The sequence below is a fragment of the Neophocaena asiaeorientalis genome, unplaced genomic scaffold (assembly GCF_003031525.2).
Source record: "Neophocaena asiaeorientalis asiaeorientalis breed wild unplaced genomic scaffold, Neophocaena_asiaeorientalis_V1.1 scaffold78, whole genome shotgun sequence".
Taxonomy (NCBI): domain Eukaryota; kingdom Metazoa; phylum Chordata; class Mammalia; order Artiodactyla; family Phocoenidae; genus Neophocaena; species Neophocaena asiaeorientalis.
The window spans coordinates 6,865,442-6,883,410 of record NW_020175018.1 but is presented as its reverse complement, the minus strand read 5'-3'; the positions used below and the strand labels follow the sequence as shown (position 1 = coordinate 6,883,410).

Below are 17,969 nucleotides of genomic sequence, written 5' to 3'. Positions count from 1 at the left end.
TAGTCCTATCATTTACATCAATAGCTATGTGGACTCAGGCAAATAACTTAACCTCTCTGAGTTTTTTGGGGTTTTTTTGGTAAAGGAAGGGCTAATACCTCCTTCATAGGTTTAAAGTGAGGCTTAACAGAGAAGATTAATATAAGAGTGCTTTATAAAATGTAAGACCATGTCAGCGTTTCACGAGCAAGTAGTCTCATGTCAACTACCAAACAAGGTTAACTCAGAAAATCTCCATTTGTGATTGAAAAACTTAGCGTGTGTGATAAAAACAGGGTTAGAGAAAATAAGGCTGAGTGATCCTAAAAAAAAACCGCTTTATATTCAAAGTCCACTAAAATAAATCAAGGCTATGATCTTTTAAATCTATTACATTAATAAGAAAGGCCACTGTTAATGACCATTTTACCTTAGATCCTGAGATGATGTCCCAGAGTTTAGCACAGGATCCCACAGAGATTATGCTCAATAAACGTTTGTTGATTTGGTGATTATAAGGATGGTCATGATGAAGGCGATGCTGGGGCAGCAGGGGAAGGATGGCAAGAGATGAACTGTTATTTGGAAGAAACCGCTTCTGGATTCTCTTCTTACTTCAACTCAGGCACTTCTACTCTCTTCAGATTCAATTCCAAGTTTAGATTCCAAAAGTCCAATTCTGCATTTATGGCCTTGGCAGATTCTTCAGCTCTAGTAAGAGCCTCAGTGCCACTGCCTGAGATTATAAGCTCTTCTTCTGGAGGCGTCTTACCCTCTTTCTCTCCTCCTCCTTACTGGATTCAGATATGGACTCAGAATCCACTTCAGAGTCAGATTCTGTACCCATCTCTTTCACCCACACTACTTCCTCTTTATTGTGTCTTCCTTCTCTTTCTTCATCTCCTTTGCTTTATTTTGAAGGTTCTTTTGGGCCTCTTTACAGGTATACAACAATTTACTGAAATCTTTAAAGGCCAATCTTCAATCCAGTAAAGATCAATTGCAGCTTCAATGAGGTCTGACACCTGGTGTAAGACAGAATTGTTTCCTTAAGTTCAACTTTATCTCTGGTTCCAGAGATTTGCCTTCTTCCTCATCTACAGATATTGACTCTCTGTTATTGCCAAAGCTTGAAACTTAAGTAGCTTATTAATTTCACTTTCATCAATATCGATGAATTTAAAGCCCATCCATTTTCAGACTATGATTTTTTTCAACTTCTTCATTAGCTCTAGGGAAACATGCATAATCATTCACAACATCATCCCAAAGGTTCCACCAAGCTTTATTAAGAGAGGCTGGTTTTTATATCATCCATCACCTCTTTTATCACTACCAAAGCATCATTATGTTGCCATGTTTCTTTCAAAGTGAGGCAAGGGTTTTTTTCAAAAAGTCGGCAAAGTAGTCAAACATATGCTTGGTGTATTACCTCCTGAATGCTTCAATTATACCCTGATCCAAGGGCTTAAGATAGCTACTGCCCTCCAGATGGAGAAACACAATATCATCATTGGGATGAGCAAAGAATGGAGTCTGGGTGACTGAGACCTCTGTCCCAAAACAGTAACACTCTGAAGGCAAGATGTTTTTCTGTTAAATAACTCCAGGTTCAATGAATAAAACAATTACGAAGCCAATCCAAAATGAGGGCAGCTGTTAATGATACTGTTAGTGATCGCCGGAAAATAGGCAGGCGTTTTATATTTTTTCCCATAAAACAGGTGCTGCTTCATAAAGCAGCCATGGTTTTGTCACCTGCGGCACTGGCACAAAAACTGAAAGAAATCCAGTCCTTAGCTTCCTCTAAGCTTTCCGGAATTTTGTCTTTTTCCCCAAAAGTACGCGAAGGCAAGCACTTCCAAAACAGGCTCATCTGCTTGGCGGTGAAGACCTGCTGAGGTACAAAGCCACTAACTCTGATCAGTTTCTAGAGTTGCTTGGAATACGTGGGTGCCGACTGGGTATTTAACGGTTCTTCCTCCCCTATCAACCTCGAATTCAGCAGCCTATAGCGATTTCTAAACTTCTCCAACCATCCCTTGCTCGCATGAAACTTCTCTGGGTTGCCCTTGCCAGTGGCTTCCACCAGTTGCATGTAAACCCGTTTGGCCTGGCTGCAGATGGCCTTCAGCGTCAGAGGCTGCCCCCTCCTCCTCTGGTCTAATCCTAGACCCCAAAGATTAATTCGTCTCCATCTTCTTGATGTTTACGTCCTGAGGAATGCACAGCACCTAGGAGCAGACGGGCGAAACACTCTCCATGCTGGTCCTGACCGCCTCCTCGTTTTGCTTAAGGGTGCACAAACCCTTCTTCCAGCTTCTCGAGAATTTTCATCTCGTCTTCCAGACACATGACCCTCCGCCTCCTCTTAATACGTGTCTGGCCCGGGAGCAGGATGCCCACCGCCTCCGCCCCGCCCCGGGCGGCCTAAGCCCCTGCCCAAGCCGCAGCGGCGTCCACCATAGCCGCTGCTGAGCCCGGTTTTAGAGCTAGGGGGCCGCCCCCAAGGCCGTTCAACCTTTGGCTGGTCCTCATTCTCACCACACCGCTTGCCAGGCATTTACCCAGCCTTCGCTCTCAGTGAGACAGAAGCAAACCAACCGGAGAGTCGGACAGCAGGACCAACTGAGCAGCGTCCAACATAACACCGCGATGCGACCCCCTAATCACCAGCGACTTTAGTCAGCCCCGCTCCCGCGAGGCTTGGCAGCCCCCGAGCGCGCGCTGCCCGGCAGCTCCGCAACTCTATTGGTGCAGCCCGGGCCGTTTTGGCCCAGCCAAAACTCGGGGAAGGGAGTCTGCGCCGGGCAGATCTCGCGAGGCTTGGAAAAGCGCGCCGGGAGCTGGGAGGGTTGACTGGCGAGTCCGGGCGGGAGGGGGCATCATGGCGGCCCAGGCGCTGTCGCTTCTGAGGGAGGTGTCTCGGCTGGAAGCGCCGCTGGAGGAGCTGCGCGCTCTGCAGTCGGTGCTGCAGTCGGTGCCTCTCAGCGAGCTCCGCGAGCAAGCGGCGGAACTGCGCCTTGGCCCGCTTTTCTCCCTGCTCAACGAGAACCATCGGTGAGATGACCCGGCAGCTTGAGCGGGGGAGAGCGACACCCCCAAGTATGGAGACGGGGATGGGAGTGGTGGTGACGGGGGAGGCTTTTCCCAGTCACAGTGAAGGTTGAATATCAATGAAATTTCAGAGAGGGAAGGATCCCGGGCTGAGAGGCGAGAGACGGGATTCAAGCCCAGGCTCTGAGGTGGCCGTCGCCTAGCCTCACTGCCTTCATCCTTGGAATAGGAGGAGGAAAGCAAGGTTGCCCACCTACGGGGAGGACTCCACAACCACATATCCAAGTCCTTGACTTTTTCCCACCTCTTAAGAAGGGGTCCTATCCTGGCAATTTGGAAGGATCCATCGATATTTTAAATTCACATACCTTTGATCCAGTAATTCCCTGTTACAGAAATTTAACATGCAGGTATACTCACACACAAAATGTACTGTATATACAGGAATATTCATAACAGAAGGAGGCAGCAAACAAACAAAACAAAACAAAAAAACTAGGAACCACCTGAATATCTATTAAAAGGGGATTCTTAAATTATGACACATGACTGTAATACTATGGAGCTGTTAGGAAAATTGAGGGAGATCTATATATGTGGACATAGAAAGATCTTTAATATATGTTGCTGAATGAAAGAAGAAAATTGTAGGAGTTTATAATCCCGTTATGCGTAATTTTTAAAAAGGATTACCACCCTCCCACCCCCACTTGAACACAGGCCAGTGTAGCTTTTGGAATAGCTGAAAGATACATCAGTAACTATTAATATGGTAGTGGGACTTAGAATGGTAGGATGGCAACTTTTACTTTTCATTTTATGTACATCTGTGGTATTTGATTTAAAAACACTTTGTATTTGATCATCTGATAACTTAAAAAACTTTTTAAATGTTTGTGATCCAGAAATTTAAAAGTGGCCTTTCTTCTTGAAAAGATAATGAATCACTGAATCAACACTGGATGATTTCAGAGGGCTTTCTTGGCTCTGACCTTCTAAGAATCCTCCCTTTTTCATATGTGTTCTCCCTTCATTAATTCTGTTAATTAACATTATTCAGGTCTGCCTATGAAATCTCTATTTGTCCATTTTAATTCAGGCCTTCATTTTCTCCCTCTCGCTAGGTCTGTTGCATTAGTCTGACTTCTCATTACCTCTGAGTTTCCTTTTCTAGTGTGTCCTTCCCACGTTGCAACCACAGGGAACTTCTCAGGATATTTGGCTCACATCTTTGCCATGGTTTCCCATTGCCTCCAGTGTAAAATCATGACTTGTTAGTCTGGCACTTGGACCTTTACAATATATTTCCATCCTACTTTTCCAGCCTCATCTTTTTCCACTCTACACATATTTCATCTGCTCCAGCTACCAAGTGGCACTACTTTCCCTTGAGCATGACTTGGCACTTTCCTAACTTTGTTCATGCCAGTCCTTCTAACTGAAATGCCTTCCCCTCCAAATCTGTCCATCTTTTAAGGCCCAGGTGAAGTGCCACCCCCTCCAAAAAGTCTTCCTTGGTCACTCCAGTTGCAAGTGACTGGCCTTAGATCTCCTAAAGGACATTATCATTACTTCTCTTAATAATACTTGACACTATTGCCTTATGTTGTAATTCCATATGTGTTTCTGTCTAGTTTGTAAATTCTTTGAAGAATTCATCTCTGCATCCCTCTTGGGATGAAGCACATAATACAATATATGCCAAATAAAAGATTAAACTCATAAATTTTAGAGAGCCCACGTAGTCCAACCACTTCATATTATAGATGAAGAGACTTTCAGTGATCTATAAGTTAACACCAGAGATGCACTAGGAACTGAAATGAAGGGGAGTTTGAAGAATAAGGTCTGTGGGGTCATGGTTTGCTGAATGAAGGAGCAGCTCTCTAGGAAACAATTTTAATGGAAATTTAAAGACAAGGTAATTCAGAACTTAGTACACTGTAGATACCAATTGCAATTTGTGGGAATAATTCTCTGGATAGTGGATTGGCAGTCTCTAGATGTATTGCTGTTTTCCTGCACTATATATTGGTTCAAGATCTTTTCTGATAAATGTAAACCTAGAATCTTTTTTTTTTTTAGTAAATTTATTTATTTATTTCTGGCTGCATTGGGTCTTCGTTACTGTGCACAGGCTTTCTCTCTAACTGCGGCGAGCGGGGACTACTCTTAGTTGCGGTGTGCAGGCTTCTAATTGCGGTGGCTTCTCTTGTTGCAGAGCACGGGCTCTAGGTGCGCGGGCTTCAGTAGTTGCGGCGTGTGGGCTCAGTAGTTGTGGCTCGTGTGCTTCGGTAGTTGTGGCTCGTGGGCTCTAGAGCGCAGGCTCAGTAGTTGTGGTGCAGGGGCTTAGTTCCTCCGCGGCACATCGGATCTTCCCAGACCAGAGCTCGAACCCGTGTCCCCTGCATTGGCAGGCAGATTCTTAACTACTGCACCACCAGGGAAGCCCGGTACTAGGTAAATTTGAATAAACTAGTAGAAGTTGGTGTTTCAAAGGGAAGTCTGTGTGGAGGAGAGCCTCATTAAGCTAGGTGTCAGATATTAGGTTGTTGCTTCCTACCTGGTAGGACATGAATTGATGAGATCTGTGGTGTCTCTTTTAGGGAACAGACTACTTTGTGTGTATCCATCCTGGAGAGATTGCTGCAAGCTTTGGAGCCAGTTCACATGGCCCGGAACCTCAGGGTTGACCTGCAGAGGGGACTGACTCACCCCAATGATTCTGTAAAAATCCTCACTCTGTCCCAGGTATGAAATTTTATTAGCACATAATAAGGGACTCAACATTTAGTGACCACCTGCCCTGGGCCAGGGTGTATGCTGGGAGCCAGAGACAGACAGTTGAAGAAAACACGTGCTCTCTGTGTAGGGAGTATCTAGTCTATTCTAGTATGCGTAGCTAACTATAACCGGCAGCTACAAGCTAAAGTAAGAAGTTCCACTGAGTACCATCTGAATCAGTTAGTCATCAAATACTGAGCTCCTTTTATCAGGCATTGTACCATATGCTGTTAGAGCTACCAAGATAAATAAAGCCTGTTTCTTTCCTCCAAGGAGCCCCTAGTCTAGAGAGAAAGATTGCCATGGTAAGTCTTATTATAGTGGCATGAGTGAAGTACTATTATAAAGGTCACTATACCAACAAATTAGGACAGTAACTCTTACCACCCTGGTAACCAAACATGCTAGTGTTTGGGTGAAGAGCTGCTGCCGAGGATTATCTTGAAGGGATAGAAGCTGAGCAGTTAGTTACCCACTAGATGTTCAACTACTGTTATTTCTTTTTTTCTCTAAAGTATTTATTCAAGAAAAGGAGAAAGGATCGATTTATCCATTGACCATTTATGTGCAAAACTCTGTAGGAGGTGCTTTACCTATTTAGTTTCATTTAATCTTTATTACTGTCCTGCAGTTAAGTATTGTATTCCCATTTTACAAACAAGAAATTAGGCTCAAAAAAAGTTACTTAATTTGCTCAAGATCAAGAACTGAAAGTTGGTAGAACTAAGATTTGTATTGTTTTCACTCACTGAGGTGTCTCAAGTCTTAACTCACCTGTTTTGTTTTGTTTTTTCTTTCTTTTCAAAGATGTGACTATACCATCTGTGTGTTTGGCTTTAATGAATTTGGGTCATTTGGAATATTTTAGTGACTCATCGCTGTAGTTAGTAACTCCTAAAATAACTGCACACTAAGGAAATTTGACCATCATGTGTTTCCATGTTGCCCTACCTTGGAAGAGTATTTCTGATTGTTTTTTTCCTTTCAGGTTGGAAGAATTGTTGAAAATGCTGATGCTGTTACTGAGATTCTAAATAATGCTGAATTATTAAAACAAATCGTTTATTGTATTGGTGGAGAGAATCTATCTGTAGCTAAAGCGGTGAGTCATCTACAACCGTTAGCCTAAACTTGCAGAGACATTAATGTCCTAAAAGACAGAGAAAAGCCTTCTGGATTGAGAGGTGGAGGTTTAGAATGAATGATTTGTGTAATAGAATTTGCAGCCTCATATCGATGGTATGAAATAAATAAATGGCATCAAAATAAAACTAGTAAACCCCTTTTATTTTCTAGAATGCACATTTCTAAATTAACCATCATAGAGCTTACATTGGGTTGCTTGATAAGAAGCTTTTTCTATTTTCTGTTGGGAATACTATGTATTTTTTCCAATTATAAGTAATTATAGCTAAAATGTAGTGAATGCTCCTTGGGTAAGCTGCGTTCCATACACTAATTTTCACATAAATCTTATGAAGTAGAAAGTACAGTTTGGTATTTTTATGACTTAAGAGATACTTTCTTTCCTTATAAGGCCATTAAATCCCTGTCAAGAATATCACTGACCCAGGCTGGACTGGAGGCTTTATTTGAAAGTAATCTGCTGGATGATTTGAAAAGTGTAATGGAAACAAATGACATTGTTCGATACAGGGTGTATGAGGTAAGACTAAAAGCATCGTTTCTGGTGCCTATAATTCAGAATGCATCAAGGCTTACATCAGAAGGCGAGATGGCTCATTTAACATGTATTTATTGAGTTTATAGTCTATGTTAGGCCCTATGTATACCAGGTGCTCGGGATGTAGGGATGAACTCCCAGCCTAGTGTGTGAGACAGTCATATAAAAAATATTTACGCTGCACTCTGAGTACTATAATAGAGGAGATCCCATTGAAATTAGACTGAAAAAATTAGTGTAGTAGTGGTAGTAAGAAGAAGCTTTGTACTGAGCAGTGTGCTAAATCCTCTCATATATATTCTCTTCAATTCTCACAGTAAACCTGATACTTCATTATCATTAATCTCGCTGTTGATGGAGTCATTGACCCAAGGCCATGCAATTAATAGATTGTATATTCAAAACAGAACCGTTTACAGTCTGATTCCCTCTTCAGAACAATGTCTTACTTTGCATTGTTAATATCACGCAATCTTGATTTTCCTTCTGCTTCTGTAGCTGTTTCTTCTTGGTCTCCTGGCTCCTTAGCCTCTATTGACCTTTAATTGTTGGAGTTTGTGAAGGCATGCTAGGCCTCTTATGCTCATGTTCAAACCAAACTTCTGATCTTCTCCATCCACCTCATGCCCCTAATAAAAACAGCAGCAACAAATTGGCCCCGTCTCCCAGTCCACGTGGCTGGCTGTTGGACCTCCAGCTAATTCTCTGAGGCCCTGTCCTCCCTGCCACGTATCCACTCAGTCATCACATTGTGTCAGTTTTACGTAAACTCGTGCATTTCTCTGCTTTGCTATAGCCACCACCACCCTAGTCTAAGCTACCAGTATCTCTCACCTGGACTATTGTATTTGCATCCAAACTGGTCTGCTCCCATTTTTGTCACCCCTAGTCTATCGCCACACGTAGTCAGAATGATCTTTTAAAAATCGAAATCTGATTCTGTCATTCTTCTGCTTAAAATACTCGGTGTCCTGGATCTCTCAGTAAGCCCTCAGAACATACTTGTTGAACGAGTAAGTGAATGGCCGACTGATAGAATGAATGAATGAATGATTTTTACAGTCTGTTCGCTATTGTTGTTAGGGGCTTTTGTCCTGATTGATGGTTTCTTTTTTAAAAAGGGCAGATATACCCAGGTATATCTGGGTGAGTGTTTCTGTGCCAGAGTAATTTCTTGTGTGTTCAATGAAGTTTTCTTGCTTGTGGAGACAAATAATGGATTTTTAAAAATTCAGTTATATTAAGTATATAATTTATACTAGTTTATAATAGTATGTAATATACTTCCTAGTCCTGCATTTAACTTAAAATGCAATCTAACAAGTTTGGGGCTACTTTGACCTTCCTGCTTTTTCTGTTTTCTTTCAGCTAATTGTGGAGATATCTTCTGTGTCACCAGAATCTTTAAACTACTGTACCACCAGTGGATTGGTAACGCAGCTCCTCCGAGAACTGACCGGTGAGGATGTGCTAGTCAGGTATGTTGATGGAGAGAGTTCTTAAAGCAAAATGTCCTTTCTTGGGGGGACAGGCGACAACCTCGGAACTTAGTGTGATCTCCCCTAGTGGAACCTATGCTCAGGTTGCAATCTCATGACTGATTATGTCCTGAAGAAGGGGCTTTTTGAAAATTGCTCAGCTTACATGGTGACAACATACTGGAACTTAGCATGACAATTCAGCTACTTTTGAATAACAGTGTTCCCTGTCCTTAGGCATGTGTGCTGTTTCAAAGTTGCCAATCACATGGTAACTGTCATTTTGTATGACTTGATGTGTTAACATGCACATTATATATATATATATAGGTAGATAGATAGATACACATATATATATATGTATGTATATAAGTTTTTTCTTTGGCCATGCCGTGTGGTTTATGGGAACATAGTTCCCCAACCAGGGATTGAACCCAGGCCCTCGGCAGTGAAAGCGCCGACTCTTACCCACTAGACTGCCCGGGAATTCCCAACATGCACATTTTTTGATGTTGTTAAATAATAGCACTACGGCATGATAGAAGAAACATGGACTTTTGAAAATGAGTGAGAATTGGGCTTACATGCATCTCTACTACTTAGTAGCTGTTTGACCTTAGACAAATTATTGTAACCTTTCTGCACCTGAGTTTCCTTATCTCCTAAATGGAACAATGACAATTCTGTAAAGAAGATAATATGAGGATTAAGTGAATTGACCGTAGAGACCAATACAATGGCCGATATAGGCTGTCAAAGAAATGTTAATTCCAGTCTCTTTACTTCCAGCCCCTATTCCTTAAGTCCCCTTGAGTATCTGCCAAGTGTTTCCTTGGATACTCCACAATTTACTAACACATCCCCACTGTTGAATACTTGGTTCAAGTATTTTGCTGTTATAAGAGCGCTATAGTTACCTTTGTGTACACAGGACTTTGTTTTTCTTATCTTAAATGATTTTCTGATTGTCCTGTGTTCTTTAAATGTGATTGAATTTGTTGAACTCACATACATAAACCAGTCCTCAGTCATACTGTTTCAGAGCATTTGAGTTACATTGTTTCAAAGCCTTCCTAATAAGGAAATTATTTTGTTAAATTTCTTTAACTTAGTATCAGACTTTGTGACATAGGAAAAAACCTTGCAAATAGTCAGTTAAAATACCTTAGGATCAACTATAAAAATACTTTTTTTAGTTAATTGAGGAAATTTGGTCATGGTTAGGCTTTAGATGATGCCAAAGAATTATTTTTTAAATATGTGGTAAAGGCATTATAATTTTGTGAGAAAATATTCATGTTTGACATTTCAAAATAAAACAAAGGTTGAAAAACTCTTTGAGGAGGTAGTTGTGTTATAATGAAAACAATAATGGGCCTCAAGTCAGAAGGTCATGATTTAAGTCTTAACTGCCTTGTTAAAACAATGTGATTCTGGACAAGTTACAATTTTCTCATCCTTGTGTCCTGATCTGAAAAGTAGAGCCAGGATCAGTCACCTTTCACACTTGGTGGGAAGAATTAAATAAAATAACCTATATGAAAACAGTTTATAAACTATACTAATCATATGCAAAATCTTGGCATTTCAGAGCCACCTGTATAGAAATGGTGACATCACTGGCATATACTCATCATGGACGACAGTACCTCGCTCAAGAAGGAGTAATTGACCAGATTTCTAATATAATTGTTGGGGCAGATTCAGACCCTTTCTCTAGCTTCTATTTGCCAGGTAAGAAATACTGACACTTGTGGAAATGACAGTGTATGTTTGGTTTCAGAGTTATCTCTGACAGGGGAGGCCAGGGATTGTTTTCTGTAGAGCTGATTCCCTTAAGATGATATGGAATCTATTGCTCTGGGAGCCATGCACTGTTGATTCTAATTTTCTGGAAACATTGCTGTTTAGAGCATTAGGCTGTTTCCCTTGAACCTTAGCCAAAAGAATCATAATAAAACTACTAGCAAAGATACTTACAGTATATTTCACCGATTCATCAAATCTTGAGTTGGAATCTTTATCTAATATAGAATTATTCTAGCCATTCTGTTCTAGGACTTGGTTGATTAGTTTTTCTTGAGCACTTCCAGAAATTGGATATTAATTTTAGATAGCCTCGCTTATTTCGTCGATGAACATCTCTGTTTAAAAATTTCTTCCTGATAATGACTCCAAACTTGCCTTCCTATAATTTGTATCCGCTGGTCCTAGTTCTTTGTTCCTTCCTCTTGCATATGACAATGCTTCAGTATTCGGACCCAGCTCCGTTGACACCCTGGGGTTTCTATTCCATCAGGACCACACATCACAGGTCCTTCAGTATCTCCTTATGGTCTGTCTGATTTCCAGGCAACACAGTACTGTAACCTTTCTCCTCTTTCTGGCCTGAAGTTTATTAACTGTCCCATGAAAACCTAGGGCCCACAATTTATGCTATCTTCTTTTTCTATTAAAATACATTCCTGTAAATATCTTTAGGATTTGTGAAGTTTTTTGGAAACCTGGCTATCATGGATAGTCCTCAGCAGATCTGTGAGCGTTATCCTGTCTTTGTGGAAAAAGTCTTTGAAATGACAGAAAGTCAAGACCCCACCATGATTGGTGTAGCAGTGGACACAATTGGAATTCTAGGATCCAATGTTGAAGGAAAACAAGTTTTACAGAAAACAGGTTGGTATGCCTTGTTTTGGCTTTCCTTAAGGATATCTCTTTTTTTTGCGGGGAGACAAGATTTCATCATATAAGTTCATTTGCTTGTATGTTAACTGCATAGTAGAAACTGCTTTTACAGATGGCAGTCTTTTTACCATGACGGACTAATCCCTAAAAAGTTTCATAATTATTACTGAATTTTTTTTTTAACTTGGCTGGACCAAGCTCTCTTTCCCCTCTACATCTTTCTTAAATAGTATTCATAGTACAAAGGCCATAGTCTGGAGTCAGACAGACCTGGATTCATGTCCCAATTCTAACACTAACTTAGCTTTTTGAGCTTCACTTACTCACTTCACTACTATAGGCCTCACTTTCCTCATATATAACAAGTGTATAACAACTACTTCTCAGGGTTGTTGTGAATATTTACTGAAAAGACACATTTGTTTTATATTTGTATGTCAAGGAAGGAAAACAAAAATATGTTACAAGATTTTATGTTAAGAGTGATACTCTCATGTCACATTCATGAGTATCTTGCAAGTACTATGAATTCTACACACAAAAAAATGTACAGGGCTTCCCTGGTGGCGTAGTGGTTGAGAGTCCACCTGCCGATGCAGGGGACGCGGGTTCGTGCCCCGGTCCGGGAGAATCCCGCATGCCGCGGGGCAGCTGGGCCCGTGGGCCATGGACGCTGGGCCTGCACGTCCGGAGCCTGTGCTCCGTGGCGGGAGAGGCCACAGCGGTGAGAGGCCCGCGTACAACAAAAAAAAAAAAAAAAAAAGAGAAAAATGTACAGCACTGTTAAAACCCTTGTGAAATATATGTTGAAAATTATATATGCTGTTGTGTATCACAGCTAGTATCCAGGTTATGTGTACTTTTCTAACTGCTTGTACCTATGACATATGATCCTTTTACAGTCTTGCAAAGAACATACTATTGTCATTCTCATTTTACAGATAAGGTAGGTGACACTCAGAGAAGTTAAGAAAATTTTCTAAGATCATTCAGACTGTGGGGCAGCTGCTACTCAAATCCAGGTCCTTTGATTCCAGAGTTCTACACTTTAACTTATATATGCTGTATTGCATATGAATGTGTTTTAGGCCTGTCACTTGGTTTCTGACTACATGTTTATTTTTATATTGGTTTAGGTTGGTAACAGTCATAGTATATGAAAGCATACTTTTAAAAATCTCATTGTTCACTTAACACCCATTAGGATGGCTATTATTTTTTTAAAAAACAGAAAATAACAAGTGTTGACAGGATGTGAGAAATTGGAACCCTTGTGCATATCTGGTGGGAATGTAAAATGGTACAGCTGCTGTGGAAACATGGTGGTTCCTCAAAAAATTAAACATAGAATTACCATATGATCCAGCAATTCCGCTTCTAGGTGTATACCCAAAGGAATTGAAAGCAGGGGCTTAAACAGATGTTTATACATCTGTGTTCATTAACAACATTATTCACAATAACCAAAAAGGGTAGAAACAACCCAGGTGTTCATTGGTGAATGAATGGATAAAAAAAATGTGGTATATACATTCAAAGGCATATTATTCAGTCTTAAAAAGGAATGTAATTCTGACACATGCTACATCATGGGGGAACCTTGAAGATATAGTGCAAAGTGAAATAAGCCAAACACAAAAAGACAAATATTGTATGATTCCACTTATACATGGTACCTAGAATAGTCAAATTCACAGAGACAGAAAACAGAATAGTGGTTACCAGGGGACGGTTGTGGGGGGAGGGGGAAGGAGAGTTGTTGATTAATGAGTACAGAGTTTCAGTTTGAGATGATGAAAAAGTTCTGGAGATGGATGGTGGTGATGGTTTCCCAACAGTGTGAATGTACTGAGCTGTATGGTTAAAATGGTAAATTTTAGGTTATGTGTATTTTACCACAGTAAAAAATATCTTGTTATTCTTCAAAGGAACTCGCTTTGAACGCTTGCTGATGAGAATAGGATATCAAGCAAAGAATGCCTCAACAGAGCTCAAAATTAGGTGTTTGGATGCAATTTCATCTCTTTTTTATTTACCAGTAAGTAGATTGGGAAATTAATGAAGAACAGTGGTATATCTGGGGGAGAATATGTCTGTATAATACTAGTTAACTTACTATAAATGTTGACCAAATAAATGCCATCTCTCCCACTCTTAGTGAAAGAAGATAACCCTCATTATGTGACTAGAGACATTTTTAAAGTTAAAGTGGAATCGTAGAGTATTAGAACTGGATAGGACCCTAGAGATTGCTTAATCAACCCCATTAAAAAAAGAAACAAGACAAAACTGGGGAAGTCTGGGCTGAGTTGGGGAAGAATGCTCCAGACTTGGCAGAGCTCACACAGCTAGTTAATGACAGGGTATGATCAGAACCCAGGTTTCCTGACTTCCTAATGTCTTGAGGTTTTCCTTTTCTGTCTTGTAGGCTGAGCAGCAGACTGATGACCTCCTGAGGATGACAGAATCCTGGTTTTCTTCGTTATCTCGGGACCCGATGGAGCTCTTCCGTGGCATCAGTACTCAACCCTTCTTTGAACTACACTGTGCTGCCTTAAAAGTGTTCACGGTAGGCGTCCTCTTTTCCATGCCTGCTGGGGCTCCGCCAGGTCAACACATGTGTACTATAGTGAGCCAGTCTCTGCCATGCCCTGGGGATGCACAAGTGCATAGGAAGTTTCTGCCCTCTACTATTATTGTAGACTAATTAAGGAGACAAATATGTAAACAAATGGTTTCAGTAAAAGGTATTAGGTGCTGTGGCAAAATGTTCGAGGGTGCTGTGGGATCACGGAATTAATTCCGCATTCCTTATCTGCCATCAAGCAAGCCCTCGCTACCTTAGCCCTGGTTTCCCTCAGCCTTATTTCCTGCCATTCGCTTCTGGCACTGGCAGCCCTAGTGATAGCAGACTGCTTGCTTCATATCTCTGGACCCTCGTGTACGCTCTACATTCAACACTCTTCCCTGACTTTGCTTGTTAACCTCTTATTTATTCTTCAAGGACTAAGTTGGGTGTCTCTTCAGCAAGCTTTGCCCAAACCCACAAGGTTGAGTTAAGCAGTGCTGGCTTTCCTACTTTGCATTTATTCATTTATTCAGCAAATATTTGTCCGAGTTTCTTTTCTTTGCTAGGTTCTGGGGATATAGTAGTGAACAAAAGATACAAAGACCTTCCTTTCATGTAGCTCATCGTCTATTGAAGGACCCAAGCAGTAAATATAATTATAAAGTTAATTGTATAATTATAATTGTGGTAAGGATCATACCTCTGTGTTCTGTTTATTACACTTTGTTGAAAATGTTTATTTATTGACCTATTCAACAGAGTTTATTGAAAATAAGAGCCATAGCTGATTTAACTCTGTAGCTTCAGCACTTGCTGTGGTTCCCTGGGCTCATAGAAATGTAGTCATCACTTTAGTAATCTTAATAATGGGATCTCGGGCAGCATGCTTGGCCTAGAGAGGGAGGGAACAAGGAGGGTGGGGACAACAAGAGAGGGAAGGCTGGACTTCCCTGGTGGCGCAGTGGTTAAGAATCCGCCTGCCAGTGCAGGGGACACGGGTTCGAGCCCTGGTCTGGGAAGATCCCACATGCCACGGAGCAACTAAACCCGTGCACCACAACTACTGAGCCTGCGCTCTAGAGCCCACGAGCCACAACTGCTGAGCCCGTTTGCTGCAACTACTGAAGCCCATGCGCCTAGAGCCCGTGCTCCGCAACAAGAGAAGCCACCACAGTGAGAAGTCTGCGCACCGCAACAAACAGTAGCCCCCGCTCGCCGCAAGTAGAGAAAGCCCACGTGCAGCAAAGACCCAACGCAGCCAGAAAGAAAGAAAATTTTTTTAAAAAGTGGGAAGGCTTCCCACCAGATGTGATACAGGATCTGCATCTTGAAGGGTACAGGATACCTGTCAACTTCAAGAATGTTGTTTTTAGACTGTTTCACCCTTGTCAGTAGTCACTGTGATGGTCATTTTGGCTCCTGCACTGGTATTCTCATGATTTGTTTTTTTCCCACTCTTCTACGTTATGCTCCACTTAGCCATAGTTGTAGAGATAATTTTTGATTTACTGGTTTGGGCAGCTGTTTTTATTTCAAGCCACCCATCCTCAACTATTGTTAAGTAGGCTGATGTTTCTCAAACTGTAATGTCTTGTGAAAATGTAGATTCTCATTCATTGGTTCTGGAATAGAGCCCGAGATCCTGAATTTCTAACAAGTTCACAGGTGATGCTGAAGCTGATGGCCTGCAGAACACATTTTGAGAGGAAGACGTAGGCTGTAAACTTGATTGTGCCTTGTTCTTCATTAAAATATAGTAGTGAGGTTTTTAAAAACATTTTTAATAAACGTTGCTTATTCATTAGTTTTAAATTTGGAAAAGATTGAGACGTAGAAATTTTTTAAAGCACATAGAGTCATACCTGTTTGGTATGACTTTAAGGTGTTTCCTTTTAGTATTGGTATTAATATTTATCTATTTATTGGTGTAATATTTCAAACATACAGTCATACCTTGCTACCTCTGCCCAATCCAATTCCCCTTCCTCCCTCTCTGAATGTAATCACTGTCATGAATTCAGGGTTTACAAGTGCACGCGTGATTTTGTACTTTTACTATCTATGCATATATGCTTAAATTACAGTATTTTAAATATTCTTAAACTTTGCAAATGGTATCGTGCTCTTCATATCATTCTGCAATTTCCTTTTTCTCCCTAATGTTATGTTTTTAAGATTTATCTATATTAAAAGAGGCAATTAGAAAGTCATTAGTATTTCATTGTATAGCCACAGTGTGTCAATCTCCAGTAAATGAAGATTTAGATAGCATCTATTACAAATGATGCTACAATGAACATTCTCGAAAATATCCTCTTATGCACATCTATGAGAGTTTCTTTAGGGTAGTCTTCTTCTCAAGTCTTTGTCTTGATTTTTCCACTGTTGTAATTATGCCATATGTATAATTTGGATCTACTTTTTTCATATAACAGATTTACCTATCCTTTATAAACTTTATTCTTAATGTTTATTTAATTTATTATTGCTATATACCGTAATTTACTAACTCATCTTCCCACTATTAAGGATTTATAGTGTACCTTTCACAGTGTGATGAGCATCTTTGTTTACAGATTTTTTTAATATTTTGATTATTTTCTTAAGTTAGAGTTTCAGGAGGGAATTTACTTGGGCAAAATGTAGCATTTTTAAGGTTCATGTTGCCAAATTTCTTTCTAAGGTTTGTGCCATCCTATTAACAAACTTAACTTAAGGCTCAGAGGAATTGTGTTCTTTCCCCCTTCTATTTCAGGCCATTGCAAACCAACCCTGGGCTCAGAAACTTATGTTTAACAGTCCAGGTTTTGTAGAATATGTGATGGACCGGTCCGTAGAGCGTGACAGAGCTTCAAAGGATGCCAAATATGAACTGGTGAAAGCACTTGCCAATTCTAAGACAATTGCAGAAATCTTTGGGAACCCAAATTATTTGAGGCTCAGAACTTACCTGAGCGAAGGTCCATACTATGTGAAACCTATTTCCACAACAGCAGTGGAAGGAGCAGAGTGATTTCTTCTAGAATCTAGACCATTTATTGACCAAAATTTCTCCTGAGGCATTTGACTCCATCTGTATTTTACACAACAGACTTCCCTCCCACCAGAATTATCATGGAGTGTCTAATGTAATTTTATCACCAACATTTGTTCTGTTTCTACATTGAAATTCAATGTAAAGCCAGGAAAGCAGGTAAACTTGATCGTAATTGAACCAGATGTTTCTCAGATTCCTTTGGCTGCCTTAATCTTTGCAAGAAGATGGAAGTTTTGTTCTTCTCCCAGAAAATTTTCATGGACTTACCATCTTATTTTAAAATCCACTTTAACTAAAATGGAACCAAATTGTTTCTGACTTCTTTCTATCCCCCCACTCCCTTAGTTTTTTGGTCTTTTTTTCCCTTCTGATTCCACTTTCAAAGTCTTGGATATAAATATTCTTTGAAAAACAAGTAATATGCAATCTTAAAATTATGTTCCCTATACTAAGAATAAATACTTTTAATAAGGTCTCTTTTGCTTTTTTGTTACTATTATTCCTTTGAAAAATAGATAATAAATCTTTTTAAAATGTTTCTAGTGTTCCTCGATGCATTTTTTTGCTGTTTATCAAGGCATCTTACTGTGTTGTGGTTTTGGGTGGGGAGGAGTGATAACATGCTAAACCAGAAAGGTCCCCAAACTGTTATTTTATTTATTGGTGGGTCATCGTTGTTGAGAGCTTTGCTTTTATTTC

At 40.4% G+C, this 17,969-nt stretch overlaps 1 protein-coding gene across 2 annotated transcripts; it reads left to right on the top strand.

Annotated features, from left to right (window-relative positions):
* The first annotated feature begins 2,822 nt into the window (after window positions 1-2,822).
* On the top strand, window positions 2,823-17,745 carry PSMD5 (proteasome 26S subunit, non-ATPase 5). Of its 2 annotated transcripts, none has more exons than XM_024762402.1 (10): window positions 2,823-3,039; window positions 5,643-5,787; window positions 6,809-6,922; window positions 7,358-7,486; window positions 8,873-8,982; window positions 10,574-10,716; window positions 11,464-11,655; window positions 13,593-13,702; window positions 14,093-14,233; window positions 16,989-17,745. In XM_024762402.1, the coding sequence occupies exons 1-10, from the start codon at window positions 2,867-2,869 to the stop codon at window positions 17,244-17,246; spliced, it is 1,515 nt and encodes a 504-aa protein (XP_024618170.1). In that variant the 5' UTR covers window positions 2,823-2,866; the 3' UTR covers window positions 17,247-17,745. The 2 variants fall into 2 exon arrangements, with proteins under 2 accessions (XP_024618170.1, XP_024618171.1); XM_024762403.1 differs by having other exon boundaries at window positions 2,949-3,084.
* Window positions 17,746-17,969: the final 224 nt, after the last annotated feature.